The sequence below is a fragment of the Dendrobates tinctorius genome, unplaced genomic scaffold (assembly GCF_039654945.1).
Source record: "Dendrobates tinctorius isolate UK_male_01 unplaced genomic scaffold, ASM3965494v1 ptg000100l, whole genome shotgun sequence".
Classification (NCBI taxonomy): domain Eukaryota; kingdom Metazoa; phylum Chordata; class Amphibia; order Anura; family Dendrobatidae; genus Dendrobates; species Dendrobates tinctorius.
Genome location: NW_027361768.1, coordinates 6,596,835 through 6,615,182, shown reverse-complemented (window position 1 = coordinate 6,615,182; position 18,348 = coordinate 6,596,835). Strand labels below are relative to the sequence as shown.

General features: G+C 43.1%; 1 protein-coding gene across 1 annotated transcript in view; it reads right to left on the bottom strand.

The window, feature by feature from the left end:
- LOC141099665 (endoplasmic reticulum resident protein 44-like) overlaps nucleotides 1–18,348 on the bottom strand; it is a 204,946-nt gene that overhangs the window by 70,168 nt on the left and 116,430 nt on the right. The window contains exon 4 of the mRNA XM_073587624.1: nucleotides 10,082–10,197. Coding sequence (XP_073443725.1) covers nucleotides 10,082–10,197 — 116 coding nt within the window. The remainder of the gene's footprint in view (nucleotides 1–10,081; nucleotides 10,198–18,348) is intronic.

Sequence of the window (18,348 nt, the reverse complement as noted above, 5' to 3'; positions counted from 1 at the left end):
CCATCTAGTTCAACCCATAACCTGTCCTAACCTGCCCTAACATGGTGATCCAGAGGAAGGCAAAAAAAAACCCATGTGGCAAACAGTAAGCTTCACATTGGGGAAAAAAATTCCTTTCCGACTCCACATACTGCAATCAGACAAGCTCCCTGGATCAACGCAATATTAAGGAAACTAGTGTATATACCCTCTAATATTATGCTTTTCAAGAAAGGCATCCAGTCCCTTCTTAAATTTTAGTAGGGAATCACTCATTACAACATCATATGGCAGAGAGTTCCATAGTCTCACTGCTCTTACAGCAAAGAATCCGCATCTGTGAGTATGCTTAAACCTTCTTTCCTCCAGACGTAGAGGATGCCCCCTTGTCCCCGTCACAGGTCTAAGAGTAAAAAGACCATTAGAAAGGTGTTTGTACTGTCCCGGCATATATTTATACATTGTAATAAGATCACCCCTAAGCCTTCGATTCTCCAAACTAAATAACCCCAAGTGTAATAACCTGTCTTGGTATTGCAGACCCCCTAGTTCCCTAAAAGTTTGAAAAATTACAAAAGTTTCACCAAATTGATGACATTTTCACAAATAAATGCAAGTCATACGAACAAATCCTACCACTATCATGAAGTACAATATGTCACGAGAAAATATCAGAAGCGATGAAATCCGTTGAAGCGTTCCAGAGTTATTACCTCAAAGTGACACTGGTTAGAAATGTAAAATTTGGCCTTGTCAGCAAGGTGGAAACTGGCTTTTAGGGTGAAGGGGTTAAATCAAAAATTTATGTCACAAAAAATAATAACGTTTACCATATGTCTACTTTATATCTGCATAATTTTTGAAACTTAATTTACTTTAAGACGTTATAAGGGTTTAAAAGATGATCAACAATTTCTAATTTTTTCAACAAAATATACAAAAATGTTCTCTCTTTTTTTAAGGACCACATCTCAATGGAAGTGAGTTTGAAGGGCCTATGTGACAAAAAAAAGTTAAAGTGCACCTGTCAGCGGTTTTGGCCGATATAAGATACGGCTATCACGTTTCAGGGTTTATACACAGCATTCTATATATAAGCCCCCAGCCTGATCTAGAAGAACTGAAAAAAACTGTCATGGTCACGTGTGTCAGGACGCAGATGTTTCCGCAAGGCGAACCCATGTGACACACGTGACCCTGGATACACCGCCTCCAGTGGGGCGCATTTAAATAATAAAACGTGCCGGTGGATACGCCGCCTCCACCTGGCGAATTTAGGTATTACACTTTATACAATAATTCTGGAAACCCCGCCTCCAGTAAGGCGAATTTAAATAATAAAGGGGGAACCTGGGAAACTTTAACAATGGTGGGCCCTGCGATAGGGAATGGGGGACGTGGAGACCTCCTAAGCTCCCCTGAGCCAGTGTCCCTGCACTCCTTACATTCCCTATACAGGCTCCGCACCTGTCGCCGCACGCGTACCTTAACGCCCTTGATCACCCTGACCCTAAACCCTCACTAGGGAATGGGTCGGTGTGGAGACTAATCCCACCACTGCACTAATAACACACATGAGGAAAGAGACAATACAGGGGAAACACCACTTAGCTTTGCTCTGTTGCGTGCGCTCCTAGCAACAGAGCCCACCACCTGCGTGCGTCTTCTCCTCCACCCGGATCCATCACCATAACAGGATCCTTCACCTCAGTGCAGCCTTGGAGCAGAGTCCACCACCAGTTGCGGCTGCTTAGTAACAGAGTCTCAAGGATGAGTTCAGCTTCTGACACGAAGTCGAGCATGCTTGAGTCCAGCTCAGCAGCCAAGTCCCACATGGTGAGTGCCACTCTCCATAGTCGCCACTCCACCAGCCCATGCAGACACTTCCCGCTGACACCATCACTGCGACCCCACCACGCCATGCCAGCCCTTCGTCCAGACACCATAGCTGAAACACGTCCCCCCTGGCTAAGCTGCGCAGGACTCCTCAACCAGCTCCATCCTTCCTCCAGGCTCTCAAACTCAGAGTGAAAACAATCTCACAATATCACAGGCCGTGATTGCACACCCCTAGCACACCTTTATAGGGTGTCACACCTGATCCATAATTAAGTGCACAAAAACCTAAAGTGCAATACCACTAACCACCACCGGGGACAGTCAAGACACCTTGGAACTTTCCAAAGTAAAAAAAGTTCACCCAGTGCAATTTAAAACTGTCAGATCACTTCAGATCATGACAAAAACATTTTATTTTACTTACCTGCGGGGTGGTCCGAACCGATTGTTGTCGTTGGTCTTGGTCCGGGGCCTCCCATTTGCTTGTCTCGCCGCCCCCCCTGCATCATCTACACAGCCTCAACGGCATCGCGCTCCTGTGCAGGCGCACTGCAGTGCGCAGGTGCCGAGGCTCTTTGACCTTTTCCGGCACCTCAACAGGACAGATAAGTATGCCAGTGAAGGAGTGCGATGCCGTAGAGCACGTGTGGATGATGCAGGATCGAGTCATCCTTTAGAAGCAAGCAGGAGGGCGGCAATCGTAGGAAGATGGGAGGTGTCAGACCAAGACCAGCGACACCCATCGGACTGGACCACCCCGCAGGGGAGTATAATAAAACTTATTTTTCAGTTCTTCCAGATTGGGTTGGGAGCTTATACACAGCATTACAGAATGTTGTGTATAAGCCCTGAAAGGTGATGGCCGCATTTTATATCGACCAAAAGTCCTGACAGGTTCCCATTAAAAGTGACACTATTCTAAAAACTGCACCCCTTAAAACGATATTCAAAAAGTTTATTAACCTTTCAGGGTCTTCACAGAAATAAATGCAATATGGAGGGAAAAAAAAGTAAAGTAACATTTTACTTTTCACAAAAATGTTACTTTCGCCCCAATTTCGTATTTTATCAAAGCCAACAGGAGAAAATGAACCCTGAAATGTGTTGTGTAATTTCTACTGAGTAAGCGGATACCCCATATGTGGAGGAAAAATACTGTTTGCACGCACGGCAGGGCTCGGAAGGGAAGAAGCACCATTTGACTTCTGGAATGCAAAAATGTTTGTAATCGAGAGCAGATGCCATGTCGAGTTTGGAGAGCACCTGGTGTGCCTAAAGAGTGGAAACCCCCAACAAATAACCACATTTTTGGAAACTGGACCCATAAAAGGAATGTTAGATGTGTGGTGAGCACAATGAACCCCCAGACGATTCACTGGAATGGTGTCATGTCACAATGGCAGAGCCCTTTAGATGCTAGAACCGCACAAACCCCCCATAACTAACTTTATTTTACAAACTACATCTCTCAATGAATCAATCTAGGTGGGCAGTAAACATGTTGATACCACATGTGCCTCATAGAAATTTATACCATTGCGCGGTGAAGAATGAATAATTACATTTTTATCGCTAAAAAGTTGTTTTAGTCAGACAAACTCTTAATTTTTTATAAGGGCAAATAGGTAAAAATGGACCTCTCTGTTGTACAATGTCTCCTGATTGTGCCAATACTTTGTGTAATTGGGGAACTATTTTTGAGGTATAGTGCAAAGTTCAGAATGGAAGTAGTAAAGGTTTTACGATTATAGTCTGAGAGTGCCATGACCCACTGGGAGAGCCCCCAAGGTGCCAGAACAGTATAACCACCCCATAAGTGACCCCATTTTACAAACTACTCCTTTCAATGAATTCATTTAAGGGTGTATTGATCATATTGACACCATGGGTGTGTCACAAAATTTTTATAACATTGTGAAGTGAAGAAAAAAATATCTAAATTTTTACCACAAAAGTTTTGTTTTAGCCCCAAATTTTACATTTTTACAAGAAGAAATGGGTAAAAATGGCACCAAAATTTGTCACACAATTTCTACTGAATGTGAAAATACCACATATGCGATTGTACAGTATTCCTTAGCTACACAGCACGACTTGGGAAGGATGGAGCACTATTTGCCTCCTTGACAGCATATATAGAGCCCAGAATACCCCACTCAGGTGACTCCATTTTGGAAATAATACCCCTTTGGGAATTTATCTACAGGTTTAGTGATGATTTGACTCCATGGGAGTTTTCCAACTTCAAACAGCAATGGATGTTGCTGAGTAAAAATTGCAATCTGCCATTAGAGTGACCAATACGTTATGACCAGCTCATGCTTCTGGAGACATGCACCTGTAAATTAGGCGGGCTCTCATCACTACAGAAATGCGAAACATGTGGATACTGAAAGTGGCTTAGGCACAATGAGGCTCGGAAGGGAGAGTGCATTTGGGAGTGCAGAATTTACTACATTTCTTTTGAGGTGCAAGGAGCCATAGTGCTTTTCCAGAGCCTTTGTACTACCGGTAACACAGAAGCAATGGTTTCTATGTTACTGTTGGTAATATTTCCATTGACATGACAAACCTGAGTGGCGACTTTCTTTTCTTTTTGTGGACTGAGAAGCTTTTATTAGTGACATTTTACATAAGATTTGAGACCATTTGGTGCTCTACATTGAGCACTTATTTGGAGATTAAAGGCCCCTCCACACAAAGCGACGCACCAGCGATAACGATCCGACCTGGCAAAGATCGCTGGTGCGTCGTTCCAGGATCGCTAGATAGCTTTCAAACAGTCCAATCTCATCAACGATGCAAGACAGATCAGCGATCTGCATAACGACCTCGTTGGTCATAGAGTACCTTTCACACAACTTAATTGTAACCGATTCAGACCTGTATCGCTGAGCTCTGCATCGTTAACGACGTCGCTCGTCGTTTTTAAGCTTCAAACACAGAGATGAGTGCTGGCCAGCGGGACCTGCTCATTCTAGCTCGATCAGCGATAGCCAGCGGGGGGTCCAGTCGCTGCTTCATTTCACACTTAGTGAGATCGCTAGCGATATCGCTGTTGCGTCACAATATCGGTGACGCTCGAGCGATATCGCTAGCGATCTCGCTATGTGTGAAACCCCCTTTAGATGGAAACCCTGAAATGACATGATTCAGATGAAACCCCGAAGGATCCATTCACTATAATGAGGCAGCAGAATACCTCTGGACTCTGTCTGAGGTGCATAAAACTGTGGCAGGCAGCGCTTTCATGAATATCCAAAATGACTGACACTGCCGCATCACAGGCCAGTGTCCCCATCTGCCTTTTTATAGGGAACACTTCACTGGAGAAGGTTTTGTTTGAATCAGATATTGCAGAGATTTACACGAAAAACAGTGTAAGATCTCAGCATAGAGCACAAATGTGAGCAAAAACTTACTGGGATCTTTGGGAGGCAGAATGAACAAATGAACAGCAGTTCAAGAATTGGTTTTATATATTTTTCTATGCCGTTCCTTGTGAGGTATAAGTGATTAGCTGACTATTTTTTTGTGTTTGTGCAATTACAGATTTATACCCTTTTTTATGTTTGGATGCTGTCACACACTACAAGATGCTTTTTTTTGTGCAAAATATTCATTTTTCTGCCAAGAGTCATTTGAGGACTTGTTTTTTGAGAGACGAGTTGACGGTTTCATTGATACAATTTTCGGGCACATAACATTTTTGATTGCTTTATATTCCGATTTTTAGAAGGCAGAATGAACAGAAAACCATGAAAGTCAGGAATTGTTATTTTTTGGGGGGCAGGGGTTATGCCGTATCACTTGTGGTAGAATTGATCCTTATCAACTATATTAATTGATCCTTATCAGCTTTATCCTTCGGGTCACTACGATTACAGTGATACCACAGATATATAGATTTTTTATGTTTTGGGATTTTTTACACCCAGAAAAAATTTAAAGAGAAAAATATATATATTTTGCATTGCTGTATTCCGAGATTTAGAACTTATTTTTTCCTCTGATGGAGCTGTAAGGCCGTATGCTTTTTGGGGGACAAGATGACGTTTTCAGAGATACCATTTTTATTAACATTTGTCTTTATCACGTTATATTCCACTTTTTGTTTGGCGGTATGATGAAAAAGCAACTTTCCTCGTTTTTTATTTTGCAGTGTTCACTAAAGGGTTTAAATTATAGGACTAGTGGTTCCAGATGCTGCGATACCAAGTGTGTACTTTTTTTGTTGGTTTATTTCTTGCTTACTTATTTATGGGTAATTTTTTTTTTGTGATATTTTTAAAAACATTTTTACACTTTGGAATTTACCTAGTCCCTCTATGGGACTTTCAGCAGTATGATCACTGTTATAAAGCTGGTTAGATCATGCTCTGGTCACAGGTCACCGTGGCAACGCTCAGACCCTCACGACGACGTTGCGTGGCGCCTATCGGAGGGGAGGGAGACCGCCCCCTTCTTGTCTTCTAAGTGCTGTAACCGATATTGTGCGCAGCATTTAGAGTATTAAACACCATTCCTGGCAGTGAGAGCACGGTGTCCGCTGTCGTATTCGCTGAACACACAGTGGCAATCACACGCACAGCTCCTGTAGGTGCAAAATCGCCAAAATGTATCCATTCCCAACTAGGATGTATGGATATGTCCAAAATCGGGAAGGGGTAATCATTGTGTGTTGAGTTAGTGCTATACACTGACTACTTCTCATTGTATCAAAGTGATGTTCAGTGTTGTCCCATGAAAAGAAATAAAATATTTATAAAAACGTGAGAGGTCTACTCACTTGTAGAGATGAGCGAACAAAGTCGTCTCCCTCCTTATTCGGCAAGCTATAGCGCTTACCAAAGAAGCTGCATCGGGAAGCCGGATACCTGGAGTGCTCCCGATGATCAGCTGTTCGGCACCGCAGCTGCATGTGTCGTGGCTGTGTGAGAGACACAACACACAGACCGAATAAGGAGGGAGCGGACGATGTTCACTCATCTCTACCCACTTGTAATAACCTGTATGTGCAACACAGATGCTTGAAAGAAGTTGGAGAGGAAGAAAAAACCCCACCACTCGATGTTGTACATCTTTCTTTGCTAATCGTCTCTTCAGAGAGACAAGGCAAGGCTCCGTGGAGAGTCAATATTGACTTTTAGGATTGCTTCTTCCAGTAGGTGGCACTAGAGTTCTAGTCCTCTTCCTCACTGAAGAGACAATTTGCATATTTCTCAGAGCAGCATTGCAAGGCTTCTCAATTTGACATGTCATTCTTGACATGTCAGTCTCTGCAAAGAGAAACCTTAACCCTTGGACCTCTCTCTTTATTAGAACAGCTGGTTGCAAGCAAATTATTTGAGCAAGAGAATGCCCAGATGGTATGACCCCTTAAAGAAAACCAGAAAACCTAATCAAAAGGTCAAAAGTGGACCGTTTGTGCTCATATTTTACGCCCACTGATTTACAGTATTTACGGTAATTATTTTTGTAAATAAAATCTGCACATGAATCCAGATATGTGGGCCTTTTAATTCAATGCTAACTTTTATGGTCTTACCAAGGGGGTGGTGCATACTTGCATAATAAAGACACTTCCAGAGAATCCTGTGTGTAATGCCCGCTTGAGAAAAAGCTTAAAATTTTGCACCAAATAAAAAAAGCCCACATCTCTGGAACCGCACAGTGGATTTATAAACAAGAAAAACAAAAAATACAAAATGGATTACTCAGGGGAGCAGCAGGAATAAAAGTAAGGGTAAAAACTGTTGACTTGGTGACATGTCCTCTTTAAACCTATTATAATAAAATAAATAGCATTAGCAAAAGGTTGTAATTGTTTAACAGTTGGCGACAAACCAATGTTTTACAAGTGAAATATTGATCACAATAAAAATATAAACATAGCAAAAAGGCAATGGTATTTACCAGCCAAAGTCACAAAGCAAAATGCACAAACAGTATTATACAGCTCAGGCAAAAATTAAGAAGACCACCGCATAGTTTTATAAAAAAAATCAGCTTTTCTACATGTCTAAAAGCCATTCCATTCCAGTGTCAGTTGAATTCTAACCAGAGTACACCTCATTCTACTTAATGTGATTCTGATTAGGTGATCACCTGAACCAAATCTTATTTAGCAAAGGAAAGTATAAAAAACCCTGCTGTGGTGTTCACAATCCTCTTGCAATAGGACAAGCTGGATGGCAAAACAAGTGTTAGTAATATGCCAAAAGTAATAGGAATGAAAAAAATAACTTAATGTCAAAGGAGTTGAAAAGAAAAATCTTGAGTGAGCAAAAGAAGGGCTTAATTCTGGTTTTACTAGAAGAGGGATTCAGTGAGCGTCATGTTGCCTCCATCCTTAAAATTTCTAAAGCGGCAGTCCATTACAACAGGGTCAAGCACATTGGGGACAACAAAGCTACAGACCGGAAGAAGGCAAAAAAAAAAAACCCTCCACTAACCGGGATGACTCATCTTATTCGAATATCACTCAGCAGCCACAGGATGACATCAAGTGACTTACAAAAGGAATGGCAAATGGCAGCTGAGGTGAAGTGCATGGCAAGAACAGTTCATAACAGGCTCATAGAGGCAGGACTCAAGTCATGTAAAGCTAGAAAAAAGCCTATCATCAATGAGAAGCAAAGGAGAGCCAGGCTGAAGTTTGCCAAAGACCATAAGGATTGGACCATAGAGGACTGGAGTAAGGTAATCTTCTCTGATGAGTCTAATTTTAGCTTTGCCCAACACCTAATGGTTAGACGGAGACCTGGAGAGGTGTACAAGTCACAATGTCTTGCACCCACTGTGAAATTTGGTGAAGGATCGGTGATGATCTGGGGATGCTTCAGCAAGGCTGTAATTGGGCAGGTTAATCTTTGCGAAGGACGTATGAATCAAGCATACAAGGAAATCCTGGAAAAACAGTTGATTCCTTCTGCTCATACAATATTCCCCCAACTCTGAGGACTGGTTTTTCCAGCAGGACAATGCGCCATGCCGTGTGTTGCCACACAGCTAGATCAATCACTGTGTGGAGGAAGGACCAACCCATCAAAACCCCGTCATGGGCAGCCCAGTCTCTAGACCTGAACCCCATTGAAAACTTCTGGAATGTAATCAAAAGGAAGATGGATTGTCACACGCCATCAAACAAAGAAGAACTGCTTAAATTTTTGTACCAGGAGTGGCATAAGGTCACGCAAAAGCAGTGTGAAAAACTGGTGGAGAGCATGCCAAGACGCATGAAAGCTGTGATTAAAAATCATGGTTATTCCACAAAATATTGATTTTTGAACATTTCCTGAGTTAAAACATTAACTATTGTTGTTTCAAAATGATTATGAACTTGTTTTCTTAGCATTATTTGAGGTCTGCAAGCACTGCATTTTTTGTCATTTTGAACATTTCTCATTTTCTGAAAATAAATACAAAATTTAGTGCTTGGAAATTCGGAGACTTGTTGTCAGTAGTTTATAGAATAAAAGAGCAATTTAAATTTTACTCTAAAATATACCTATAAAGAGAAAAATCTGATAAACTGAAAGTTTTGCAGTGGTCTCTTAATTTTTGCCAGAGCTGTACATATTTTTTGGCACATTTTACTTTTACAGGGTGCAGCAAAGCCATGAAGGGGACCTTGTAAAATTAGGGGCTTGCAACTCTGACGCACTGGAAGAGTGCCGGGCAGCCTGCCTAATTGAATTGTAAAAGCATTTAAGCATTTAATAAGCTGTTCGTTAGGCATTAGGTGTGTGTGACTGGCGCCCTATTGCAAGCTTCATACAGTGCTGTGCAAATTAATTGGGACAAAGCTTTTTTTTTAAGTAAAATCGTAAATTGGTTACCAGTCAGAGATTCAAACCAGTTTTAACTGCTTTGAACAGGCACTCACACCTGTTCAAAGCAGTTAAAACTGGTTTGAATCACTGACTGGTAACCAACTTACAATTTTACTTAAAAAAATGCTTTGTCCCAATTAATTTGCACAGCACTGTATTTGTGCAATCCTAATACTAGGCAATCACCCCTCCATGGATTGGTAGGCTGAGAGTGGTTGTTTAAGCAGCATTTTGCATCCGTGTTACCTCCTTTAGTAAGGGTGGCTGCTGCAACCTGTTTGTACATTTTTACTTTGTGACTTTGGCTGGTAAATAGCATTGCCTTTTTGTGATGTGCACAAATGAATTATTTTGGGAATTTTTAAACTTCCGTTTATTGCTTTCCCTGTGCTTTGAAAACATATTAAAATGAGAAGACTGCTACTCACAATGTTGATCACAGTCCACTCTGGCAAACACAACTTTATTTCTGTCAGGATATTCTTCGGTAATGATATTTGAAGCTTCTTCAAATATAGGGTGCAACATTTGACTGAATCTACACCTAAAACATTAAAAGAAAAAAAATATATAATATACGATATGATTAGTGTTGATTGAACACTGAAATACTCCAGGGCTCGGTACTCAAATCCAGCATGTCGGAAGCTCGAATGTGCTCGACTCGAGTAGTGAGCATAATGGAAGTGAATGGCAAACTCTAGCCTTGCAGCGCTGGGGTCCTGGGTTCAAATCCCACCAAGGGCAACATCTGCAAGGAGTTTGTATGTTCTCCTCGTGTTTGCGTGGGTCTCCTCAGGGTTCTCTGGATTCCTCCCATACTCCAAAAACATACTGATGGGCAATCTAGATTGTGAGCCCTAATGTGTACAGTCCGATAATGTCTCTACAGGACTGTGGAATTAGTGGCGCTATATACGTGAGTAAAGAGAGAAGAGGGGTGGAGGGCACCATCACATATCCATAAGCTATGCTGTATCGACCTGGAGCATGTCAAAAAGAGTCAAATATATGCAAGAAAAGGAGACATACTATACACCAGGGATCACCAAACAATACAATTAGTATCAAAAAATTATTTATTCAAGTAGTCTAAAGGTACGGTCACACTTAGCGATGCACCAGCGATCCCGACCAGTGAAATGACGCGGTCAGGATCGCTGGTGCATCGCTAAGTGGTCGCTAGTGAGCTGCCAAACAGGCAGATCTCACCAGCGACATCACAGGGGTCGGGGGTAGCTACTTACCTGTCAGATGAGGCGATCCTGACGTCCTCCCGCCCGCGTCCACGCGTCACTCGTCTCCACAGCAGGAAGCCCCAGCAGGAAGCTGACGACGAGAAACGGTCCAGGACGTTCTCGCGCGATCAGCGATAACCAGCGGGGGAGCGGTCGGAAGTATCAGACATAGCAATATCGCTATAACGTCACAAAAAACAGTGACGTTATAGCGATATTGCTAGCGATATCGCTTAGTGTGACAGGCCCTTTAGAAAAACCACACACACCAACAAATAACTAAAAACAATTAAAACTGGACAAAAAAGCCCCCATGAGATGTTATATACCCCCTGAACACAATCCGGTCAATCCCATATGGAACCTATACATAGAAGGTTAGACACTGAATGGTGAGGCACAATGAGAAGGATACTTATATATACATAGGAAAAAACTAAACCATTTAAATAAAGTATCACAATATGAGAGTAGATTCCCCAAAGGCCTAAGGATGAGAAATTCCTCCAATAGCAGACTTTACATAGAAAACTGAAAAATGGCTAATATGGCAGCAGTGCGGATTCTAACATCCTGATGTGGTAACCAGCCACTAGGTGGCTACTAGAATCCTTCATACAAGTCAATACATGAAGTATTTTGTGGATTGGGACACATTGGAGAGGATGACTATAAGTGTGTGAACCAATACCAAGAGGTTAATGGCAGCAGTATCAAAATGGATAAGGAAAGAAAAAAAAACCCAAGAACAGAGGGAGGAATGATTCCAATAACCCACTTAACAGGAAAATAAATTGCAGTAGCAGGATAAAGGTTCACAAACTAATACATTAATAAGAAAAATGGCAACTGGGTGGTTACCATAGATCCAAAACCTAGTGGCCATTTGTCATATCAATATATTAGAATGTGAACCCTTATCCTGCTACTGCAATTTATTTTCCTGTTAAGTGGGTTATTGGAATCATTCCTCCCTCTGTTCTTGGGTTTTTTCTTTCCTCATCCATTTTGATACTGCTGCCATTAACCTCTTAGTATTGGTTCACACACTTATAATCATCCTCTCCAATGTGTCCCAATCCATCACAAAATACTTCATGTATTGCCTTGTATGCAGGATTCTAGTAGCCACCTAGTGGCTGGTTACCACATCAGGAGGTTAGAATCCGCACTGCTGCCTTGTTAGCCATTTTTCAGTTTTCTATGTAAAGTCTGCTATTGGAGGAATTTCTCCTCCTTAGGCCTTTGGGGGATCTACTCTCATATTGTGATACTTTATTTAAATGGTTTAGTTTTTTCCTATGCATGTATAAGTATCCTTTTCATTGTGTTTCCTCACCATTGAGTGTCTAACCTACTATGTATAGGCAGGGCCGGTTTTAGGCAAAGTGGGGCCCTAGGCAAAGTTTAAAATGGGGCCCCAAATGCTAACATACTGCACATCACACAGAAGCATTTCGATTGTATTTACATGCACTGAGTTCGGGCCGCTAAATGATCGTCAAAATTGAAGTTGTTCGATGCTTGTTTCCCGGCCTCTTTCCACCATCTGAGAAAGAATGATGGGAACAGAACGATCACTAAGGGTGTGTGCACACGTTGCGGTTTTTGCTGCGGTTACGCCGCAGTTTCCATGCAGTTTACAGTACAATGTAAACCTATGGAAAACCAAATCCGCCGTGCACATGCTGCGGAAAATTCCGCGCCGATTTGCTGCGGTTTATTTTCCGCAGCATGTTACGTCTTTTTTGCGGGACCGCAGCTGAAGTGTATGTTCCGGGACATACAAATCAATCTCTCTCTCATTCACACTGCCAAACCGCACTAGAACCTGCATCAAATCCGCTGTACACATGCTAGGAATCCGCAGAAAAAATGCATGTGCTTTACCCTGCAGTTTCTGCCAAGAGATATGGATTCTCTGCAGAAAAAGCCGCAGACTAATCCGCAACGTGTGCACACACCCTAAGGGTGGTTTCACATTAGCGTTTCAGGCCGCAGCATCGGCCTGCACACGGCCGCCGCTAAGCCCCGCCACCTGCCGCGCCTCCTCCGGTAGCTCCGCCTACGGGCGCATGACGCTGCATGCGTCCCCTATCTTTAGCACTGGGGACGCAGGCCTGCGCAGATATGCGTTTGGCAGCGCATGCGTACTTTTGACGGTGAGCCGACCAGCGCCAAACGCAACCTGTTGCAATTTGGTGCGCTCGGCGCACCGTCAAAAGGATGCATGCACCGCCAAACACATACCTGCGCACAGCCTGCGTCCCCAGTGCTAAAGATAGGGGATGCAGGACGCATGCAGCGTCATGCGCACATAGGCGGAGCTACCAGAGGAGGCGCGGCAGGTGGCGGGGCTTAGCGGCGACCGTGTGCGTCCCCAGTGCTAAAGCGTCATGCGCCCGTAGGCGGAGCTACCGAAGGAGGTGCGGCAGAGAGCGGGGGCTTAGCGGCCTGCAATGTTAATGTGAAACCACCCCAACAGATCACCATACAGTATCATGTTATCAGCAGGACATCTACAGTTTACACCCCATAGTCCTCCATATAATATAATCTGCCCCAAAGTCCTCCATATAGTATAATACACTCCTTATAGCTCTCCATATATTAAAATACACTGCTCAGTCCTCCATATAGTATACTACACTCCTCATAGCCCTCCATATATTAAAATACACTGCTCAGTCCTCCGTATAATACACTCCATATAGTATAATGCACCGCCATAGTCACCCATGTAGTACAAATCACTTCCCGTAGCATAATGCACCCCATAGTTCTTCATATAATGTATTCCCCATAGTCCTCGATACAGCATAATGCAGCCCACATATAGTATAATGCAGCCACCCCACAGAGTATAATGCAGCCCCGCCATACAATATAATGTAACCCCCATAGAATATAATGCAGCCACTCCACAGAATATAATGTAACTCCCCATAGTATATAATGCAGTCCCACCCCCCATATAGTATAATGCAGCCCCTCCATAGAATATATGGCAACCCCCTCATGGGATATAATGAAGCCCCTTATATAGTATAATGTAGCCCCTCCATAGAATACAATGTAGCCCTCCTCATATAATAACTATAATACAGCGTCCCCCATAGAATATAATACAGCCCACCTCCCCATAGAATATAATGTAGCCCTTCATATTATTTAACACAGCCTCCCCCTATAGAATATAGTGTAAAATGTACCCTACATGGTATATAACACACCGCATATTATACAGCCCAGCCCACCATGGTATACAGCCCACCATGGTATACAGGCTGTATACCATGCTGGGCTGTATAATACAGCCCAGCATTGTATAATATAGCCCGCCCAGCATGGTATAATACAGCCCAGCATGGTATAATACAGCCCAGCATGGTATAATACAGCCCAGCATGGTATATAGCACCCCAGAATGGAATAATACAGCCCAGTATGGTATAATACAGCCCAGCATGGTATATATCCCCCCAGCATGGTATAATACAGCCCAGCATGATATATAGCACCCCAGAATGGAATAATGCAGCCCAGTATGGTATAATACAGCCCAGCATGGTACTGTATATAGCCCCCCCCAGAATGGTGTAATACAGGCCAGCATGGTATATAGCCCCCCCCCAGAATGGTATAATACAGCCCAGCGTAGTATATAGCCCCCCAGAATGGTATAATACAGCCCAGCATGGTATATAGCCCCCAGCACGGTATAATACAGCCCAGCATTGTATATAGCCCCCCCCCAGCCTGGTATAATACAGCCCAGCATGGTATATAGCCCCCCCAGCATGGTATAATACAGCCCAGCATGGTATATAGCCCCCCCAGCATGGTATAATACAGCCCAGCATGGTATATAGCCCCCCAGCATGGTATAATACAGCCCAGCATGGTATATGGCCCTCCCAGCATGGTATATAGCCCCCCAGCATGGTATATAGCCCCCCCAGCATGGTATAATACAGCCGAGCATGGTATACATATAGTCCCCCCAGCATGGTATAATACAGCCCAGCATGGTATATGGCCCTCCCAGCATGGTATATAGCGCCCCCCCAGCATGGTATATAGTCCCCCCCAAAGTGGCCCCACAGTCTAGTACTCGCACTGATTTAAAAAAAAAAAAAAAAAAAAAAAACACAACACTCCTCACCTTCTCCTCATGCCCGCGCTGCTGGCTGCTCCTTTCTCCTCCTGCACACAGTGAGAGCGCGATGACGTCATTGCGCCCCCGCTGTGTCAGAGGCAGAGCGGGGAATGATGGGAGAGGGAGCGTCAGCTGACGCTCTCTCCCCCATCACTGCCTCCTTCAGTGCGGCGGCGGGAGTCGGAGCTGGGGCAGGCGGGCCCTCCTGCCTCACAGGGGCCCCATAGTGGCTGTGTGATGTGCCGCTGGCTGGGGGCCCCTGGAGGAGCGGGGGCCCTAGGCAGCTGCCTGGTCTGCCTGCCCATAACGCCGGCCCTGTGTATAGGTTCCATATGGGATTGACCGGATTGTGTTCAGGGGTATACAACATCTCATGGGGGCTTTTTTTGTCCTGTTTTAACTGTTTTTAATTATTTGTTGGTGTGTGTGGTTTTTCTAAGACTACTTGAATAAATAATTTTTTTATACTAATTGTATTGTTTGGTGATCCCTGGTGTATAGTATGTCTCCTTTTCTTGCATATATACGCGAGTAAAATAAATAATTAATAATAATCTTTATTTTTATATAGCGCTAACATATTCCGCAGCACTTTACATTTTGCACACATTATCATCACTGTCCCCGATGAGGCTCACAATCTAAATTCCCTATCAGTATGTCTTTGGAATGTGGGAGGAAACCGGAGTACCCGGAGGAAACCCACGCAAACACGGGGAGAACATACAAACTCCTTGCAGATGTTGTCCTTGGTGGGATTTGAACCCAGGACTCCAGCGCTGCAAAGCTATGCGGTATTTTACGAGGTATTTAACGCAATTTTTTTTTAAGTGACAGGCCTTTAAGCCATGTTCGATTAAAAAAAACTGTTCACCTGGACTTTATGTTTACACAGTATTAATTGATTTATTTTGATGACTATTTGCCACCAAATCAAGTAGCAGATTTTATAAAATTTTGTTTTAATCTGCAAAATCTCGGTAGATTGTAGACATTTGATTAGCATGCCCAATTGAGTGCAGATTTACTGTGGACCTTATGGATTGCAAAGTATTGGGTGTAACAGAAGCAAGTTCGATGCAAGTTTTAACCTATTCATGACCTATGACTCCATGTGGGCTCTGGTGCCAATCCTGTGTGTTTCCTGGCACGTCAGCTGGTTTCATCACCCCTAACATCCGGGGGTGGAATCTCAATCCACTCGCAGCTGTTACAAGTTAAAAGCCACTGTCAATCTTTGACAGCAGCATTTAACACTGCTGCGCCGAAAGCGCATCACTAATCCTGCCCTTTGGCACCAGTGTCACATTACCGTGGGGTATCAATGTGTTGGCATGACAACCCAGAGTCTGCAGGAGACCAGTGGTTGTCAATGCCGATCTGCTATGAGTGCTGCCCAGCAGATGACCTGTTCTGAGTGCCTCATAGCAGATGATCATTTTAGCTACACATAACAGGGCATGTTTCGCATCACCACATTCCAAAATGCCTGAATTATCAAAAAAAGAATAAATCCAATTAGCAAACGTCGTAAAGAGAAAAAAAAAAAAGATCAAAACAGCAGAATTACTTTTTTTGTTGTTTGGTTGCCACAACATTGCAATAAAAAGCAATAACAGGCAATCAAAACAGCGTATCTACACCAAAATGGTGTCAATAAAAACATTAGCTCGGCGAGCAAAAAATTACCCCTCACCCAGCCAGAGATCCCAAAAAGTGGAGAAGTTATGGTCTTGGAAGTTTATTTTTTTGCAATCTTTGGATTTAAGTAAAAAAAAAATCTATACATGTTTGGTATCTGTAAACTCGTAATGACCTGGAGAATCATAATGGCAGGTCAGGTTTAGGATCTAGTGAATAAGGTTTATTTAAAAAAAAAAAAAAAAAAAAAAAAAAAACACCCACCCCAAAAAATTGTGGAATTGCACTTTTTTTTTGCAATTTCACCACACATGGAATTTTTTATTCCAGATTTCCAGTATATGACATGGTGAAATCAATGGTGTGGCTCAAAAGTAGAACTCATCTCCTGCAAAAAAAAGCAAGCCCTTACGTGGCCATATTGACCGAAAAATAAAGTTATGGCTCTGGAAAGACAAGGAGCAAAAAACGGAAATGTAAAACCCCAAGGTAGTGAAGGGGTTGTACTTTGTCCAGGACTTTGACATCGATAGCCTACCATTAAAACTGGTGAACAATATCAGATCGATGGGGGTTTATTATCATTGTAGGACACCATTACCAGATTGGAAGGGTCTGATATCCGGCTTCCAATACAGGTTGTTAGCAGTTTAGTGATTGGTTTCAATGGGAAATGAACTGCAGCACCAGCACATTATACAAAGCTGTTGTGCCCTGGCTCAGCACACAGTTTGCAGTTTCTATGGCAGAGGTAAAGAGCTGATTGGTGGTTATGGTAGGTATTGGACTTCTACCAATCTGATATTGATGGCCTACCTTAAGAATTGGTCATCAATATCAAAGTCCTTAAAATATCCTTTTAATACCAATTGTGTAGCATATTTTATGTCAGGTATGAGTTAGATGAGACGATATGGTTGTAAACTGAGTTTTGTACAAAAGTCCTATATAGAGTCCTACAGGTAAAATTCCAAGATAGGAGGTAGTGCAGTCATAATTACACAGATGGAAGCTCCTATAAACTGACATAAGTAATCATTGTGGTTATTTAGGCTATGTGCACACGTTGCGGATTTTGATGCGGATCCACACAGCATTTTTTGTCGCGCGGATTTGCATCAAATCTGCAGTGTAGTGCACAGGCAATGTTAGTGTATGGTAAATTAAGAATTGCTGTGCACATGCTGTGGAAAAATCTGCGCAGATTTGCCGCGGGTTTTTTTTCCCGCAGCATCTGTCTCAGAAGTACAAGGGAGAAAATTAACAGATCCAATACCGCCTAACAAATCTGCACACCAAAAACGCATAAGGGTGTGTGCACACGCTGCGGATTCTTCTGCGGATCCGCAGCGGTTTTGGCCCTGCGGATTGGCAGCAGTTTCTGCTGCGGTGGTGTACAGTACCATAATATCCTATGGGAAATGGAAACCGCTGTGCAGACGGTGCGGATTTTTTCCCTGCGGATTTGCTGCGGTTTCTAAACCGCAGAAAGAATTGACATGTCAATTCTTTCTGTGGATACCGCTGCGGTTTACCATCTCCTCCATTGTAGAGGTGATAAAACGCAAGGCAAAACCGCAGGCTAATCCGCAGATAAACCACAGGTCTTTTGACCTGCGGATTTTTCTAAATCCGCACGGATCAATCCGCAGCGTGT